General features: G+C 23.5%; 1 protein-coding gene across 1 annotated transcript in view; it reads right to left on the minus strand.

Annotated features, from left to right (window-relative positions):
* Window positions 1-2,648, minus strand: part of LOC101234838 (nostrin) — a 45,370-nt gene extending 42,722 nt beyond the window's left edge. The window contains exons 1-2 of the mRNA XM_065809833.1: window positions 2,524-2,648; window positions 2,238-2,323 (exon numbers count right to left, since the gene is read on the minus strand). Of these exons, the coding sequence (XP_065665905.1) occupies window positions 2,238-2,323; window positions 2,524-2,550 (113 nt within the window). The 5' untranslated portion in view covers window positions 2,551-2,648. The remainder of the gene's footprint in view (window positions 1-2,237; window positions 2,324-2,523) is intronic.
* Window positions 2,649-6,000: the final 3,352 nt, after the last annotated feature.

The following is a 6,000-nucleotide window of genomic DNA, read 5'->3' on the forward strand; positions in this document are numbered from 1 at the left end:
CACAAGATGAGACAGCTGAACTCAAATTAGTCTCACAAAGAGCAAGTAGGTCTGGTGAACTTTGCAAGAGATAAGACTTAACAGAAGAAAAGTTACTTTGAAGACCACGAATATTAGAGAATGATAGGTTTAGAGAACTTGGTGATGATGCTGGTTTTTTGTGTTTTATAGTTTTTGGTACCTTACTTATTTTTAAATTTGTTAAAGAACTTGACACAAAGCATTGATGGTACTTAGAACACTGTTTAGCCCAAGCAATTGCCTCATTACTATTAATAAACCCTAAGCATAACAAAGGGCTCCAAATGTGGCCTCGGCAATGCACACTAAAAGTACAAACAGGAACACCATCCATGCGCAACATAGCACTGTTAATACTTTGATATTTTTCAGCGGTTGATGGAATCAGTTTCTCTGAGAGCTACCACAAAGTTCGGGAAACCAGACTACCAGCCGGCCTCAGAACCATAAAACTGAGTTTTAGAGCTGCACCCTCATTAGGAGATAATAGAATGAGTTGCCTAGTCATAAAAACAGAGACACAAGCAAAAACCATGCATTGAGTCAAGAAGATCCAGCAACTAACATCCTAAACTAGAAAATGGAAAGGCTGGCGCAGATATAATATATACATATATATATATATATATATATATATATATATATATATATATATATATATATATATATGTATATATATATATATATATATATATATATATATATATATATATAAAATATAATATAATATAATATAATATATATATATATATATATATATATATAATATAATATAATATATATATATATATATATATTAAGATTATAATATATATATTAAAATATGTATATATATATATATATATATATATATATATATATATATATATATATATATATATATATATATATATATATATATATATATATATATATATATATATATATATATATATATATATATATATATATATATATATTAGGGTGCATCACAAAATAACAATTTAAAAAATTAATTTTGTCTGACATCTAATTGTGTTCTATATATCAAAAAAACAATGACTTTCAAAAATTTTAGAATAAGAAATATTTTTAGAGGTCCCCCAATACCCTTGAATATTTGACTAGTCCCTAATAATTTCAAAAAAATAGTTTTTTAAAAGTAGGTCATGTTGGGTCTAAAATTAAGTGATATTTTATGAAAATTTTAAAAATAATCATCATTTTATTAAAAGAAATTCACATTAGATTTTACTGCAATAAATATGACATTTTAAAAATAAAAATGAAAAAGGTGCATTTTTAGTAGTTTTATATATACATAGCAGTGAAATATAACTTTTTTTTTTTTGTTAATTATTATTTTTGAAATTTTTTGAAAATTTTGCTTAATTTGAGACCTAACACGACCTACATTTAAAAAACTATATATTTTATAAATATTAGGGACTGGTCAAATATTTAAGAGTGTCGGGGGACCTCTAAAAATATTTCTTATTCTAAAATTTTTGAAAGTCATTGTTTTTTTGATATATAGAACACAATTAGGTGTTAGACAAAATCAATTTTTTAAATTGTTATTTTGTGATGCACCCTAAAATATATATATATATATATATATATATATATATATATATATATATATATATATATATATATATATATATATATATATTTTTATAATATCATTTAACTTTAATTTTTTTAAAGATGCTGTAAGTAAAAACCAACCTGCTAAAACAGTTTTAAATTAAAAAAAAAATAAAGCAAACAATAACAACAATAATGAATATAATAAAAACAATCAAAATGAGTTAAAAAAAAATCAAAAAACAAAGATATACTAGAAATAAATATTAGATACAAAAAAATTTTAAACTTGATTTTTTTTTTGGTGTTTAAGTTTAGTAATTTTTATGTTTAGTAATTTTTTTTGGACAAAAATTTAGTTTGATAAGTTAAAACTAACTATATACGAAAAAAAACAACCAATCTTTTTTAAAAACATTATCTTTATTTCATGTTTTTGCACTCTCTGCAAGATTAGGTTAGAGGGTTAATTATTCACAAGCCTACACTTACATTTACATAAAGTTTTTTTGCGAATAGATATATTTTACATTTAACTTCACAAAATGTAAGTTTTTCTTACTTTTTTCAATGCAAAAATAAATTAAAATAAATCCTATGCAATTTTTAAACTTATTTTACTTAACTATTAAAAACAATTATAATACCTTTCAAAAAAGAGTAAGGCTGCATCACGAAGAAACTCATTGTTTTTACAAAACAATTTCTTTAAATCTTCAAAACCACTTTGACTCTAAAATTGAATTAAATGATCTTGAGCATTTTATTATTCAAATTAAAGTTACTGTTAAAACGTTTATAGGAACGTTTCCACAACAGTTTCTTTAATAAAATTCCTCTATTAACCTATGCAATTTGATAAAATTTCACTGTCAACCTAAAAACACAGCATCATTATAATAGAATCAGAGCTAATAGATTAAATTTTCTTACCCATACAACATCATTTAGCTGAGGCATAACTTCTCTTCATTAAATCTACTTTATTTAGTTTTTGTTTTTTTTTGTATTTTAGTAAAATTAAACTAAAAAGTTTCGAAAAAGTGAAAATGACCACGAAATTATTATACATGAATTTAAATTAACTCTGTATAAAGATAACACAAACACACACAAATTAAACTGGAAGCAGAAAATTAACTTTAAACTAATTGAACAAGTTTTAAACAAGTTATTTAAACTTTTTTACTTGTTTACACCTCTATATTTTTTTTAAAAAACTTAGTTAGCTAAGAAAACATCATATTTTACTATTTTAACTTTAATTTATTTTTTTACCTAAATTAAATTTAGGATTGATTTTAAAATGATTCTTTATGGAAATTTAAATTCGGGAGTTTTAGATTCGGAAGCCTTATACTCGGAAACCTTGTTGTTGTTGTTGTTGTTTTTATGACTTAATTATTTTCAAAAGTTAATTGAAGACACGGTGGTTTTGTAATGGACATTTATTATGCGCATGCGTTATTCTGCTTAGATGTTGGTAAACAATAATGTCCGCAAGTAAACAAAGAACTACTAATAAAGTTGCTAAACTTCAAATTAGATTTATTTGTAGATATTTCTAAATAGTCTATAAAAAATGATATCAAAACAATACTTTAGATATGTTATGTGTCATCAAGGCTATCATTTAAATAATTTTACATAGAGAATAGAAGTGGGACTAAAGTGAAACTAAGCTATTTTTTAGGCGAAGTTTAACTTGTGCTTACATTATAGTCTATATTCTAAAGTTTTAAATTTTTTAGTGACGACCTTTGTTTGTTTTTTTAAAATATAAAAGTTTGTGAATTGCTTAAAGCAAAAATCAAAAACCGGTTACTTTTTTTTGTGATAATATAATGCTTTTAAAGATTGGTAAGTTTTCTTTTTATTTGAAAGGTTAAAAATACTGACAGAAATATTATATAGACTTTAATACTGCCATTAATTTTCTTTAAATCATTTTGCATTATTTTCTCGTAATATTTTTAGTATCTATGATTTTTCTTTTTCTTGGCTGAGCTTTTTTTTGGTATTTTTTTACAGTCGGGTTGTTTTTTATGAAATGCTCATTCATTATGCTTTTTAATCTACATACTCCTTTCATATCGCAGTAGGTACTCTTCATGCGGTTAATTTCAGCATGAAGACTTTCTCCATCTTGCTCTCCATAAGTACCTAGTCCTACTCCCCATTTTCTAATGAAAGGTAATGCATGTTATTCCAGCAAATGAAGCTTGGTGTGATTGAAGCGTTTGGCTAGTTTTCACGGAAGTACTTCATGAAATCTTTGATTCGATTTTCTGTAACCAATAATATGTATATATATATATATATAAATATATGCATACATACATATATATATATATATATATATATATATATATATATATATATATATATATATATATATATATAAATATATATATATATATATATATATATATATATATATATATATATATATATATATATATATATATATATATATATATATATATATATATAAATTAGTAAAAAAAATTTATCTAACTTTTTTCTTTAATTTTAAGTTTCACCATTGCTGGATCATCATGAAGAGTCCTACTCTTTTTGATGATCCAGCAATGGTGAAACTTAAAGTTGAAGAAAAAAGTTAGATAAGTGTTTTTTACTAATTTATTGCTCTGTTCTTTAAGCACATTGAGCACTTTACTTGTAATAGAGTGCTCAATGTTCATAATTTACACATATATATGTGTATATATATATATATATATATATATATATATATATATATATATATATATATATATATATATATATATATATATATATATATATATATATATATATATATATAATTTACATATATATATATATATACACAATGATTTAAAAAAACAAAGATAAAGATCAAATAACAAAAATAATTTTCTCTATTTATTGTGTTCTGCTAAACTATAACATATGACATACCAAGGTCCTGTTTGTTATCTTCATTGAACTGATTGCAGGAGTTAATAAGCTTGTGACATATTCCAAATTTAGAGAAGAGTACCTTGAAGTTTTTACAAACTTCAATAGTTTCTCTGTGTATATCAGTGTTGTTGAATCCAAGTTTGACTACAAGGTTTGATATAAAGTTGCAAAGTTCAAGGATACTTTTAAAATACTAAATATGTACTTACCATTTGCACAAGTTATTCCATAAATTGCACACAAGAATTCATAATCACTGAATACAAATACACAAATCTGTTTTTCTCTAAAATTGAACAGAATTAAATTATTATACATTTCTTTAAAAAGAAACTGCAATCTATCATAATCCTGACAATTGTGGTAAGAAATCAATAGTTGATGATTTTGATTATGTCAAATATTGGTTTGATGTTTTTGAATTTTAGTGTGCTTGGATAATTGAATTATTTTGTTGTTCGTAATATGTTCTTACTTCCAGATCAATTTCTGATGTAAATCTTGTCAATGAAATTTTCAAATTTGTGGTATAATCTTTTGCCTCAAATATATTAAATATTGTTGTATTAGTTTTGGCATTAGGCTTTTCCACATTTGCTACTTGATAAAACATTTTGAACGAATCACCTCCATAATCACCTCATATTTTTATATGGATTTCGTTGTCTTTAATCTTGTTGTATAATAAGAGGTTGTTGCTGAAATTATAACAAGAAAAATTAATTTTTGTTTTTATAGTATTGCATTTAATTTATTGTAGTATTTTTTAAGTAATTTAACTAATTGTAGCATGTTAAAGTATTTTTTTAAAAAAGATTTGTTTGTACCTATCTAGTCTATCTAGTACATTTGTTATATGTCCTTGTAGATTTTCGATATATGCACATGGCAATTCCTTGATTTCATAAGAACCTTTTGAATTTTTTTTTTCAACCATAAATGGAGCGTTTTTAACAATAAGATCATCACATGACCATTTCTTAGCCACATTTTTTTGTTTTGCATTAGAAGCACAAATTACATTGTTTTTTTTCAACCACCTAAAATGATAATGTTTTTTTTATTATCAATAACTATTAAAAGTATTGAATTTGTCTTTTCAAGATTTCTATATAATAATTGCAATCTTGTGTACCTAGATAATATTTTCATGTTGACATAAGTACTGCTCATGTTTGCTTTTAAACCGATCATTTCTTCAGTAGATATTTTGGCTTTTAAAATATTTGATTTGCTCAGAATGTTTTCTTTTTCATTTTCATTAAAAGATTTCAAAAGAGTAGCAGTTTGCTTGATTGTAGAACTGATGTTTTCTCCACATGTTTTACTCATATTATGTTTTAGATGTAATTGTCATCTGTGAATTGTGTGTAAACATACATCTGAACTTTCTTTGTAGGCTCTTGGTGTTGATGTGAAGCATAAGGTGTAAAATGTTGTGTAATTTATTTAAAATATTCAAAA

This window comes from Hydra vulgaris, chromosome 11 (assembly GCF_038396675.1).
Source record: "Hydra vulgaris chromosome 11, alternate assembly HydraT2T_AEP".
Taxonomy (NCBI): domain Eukaryota; kingdom Metazoa; phylum Cnidaria; class Hydrozoa; order Anthoathecata; family Hydridae; genus Hydra; species Hydra vulgaris.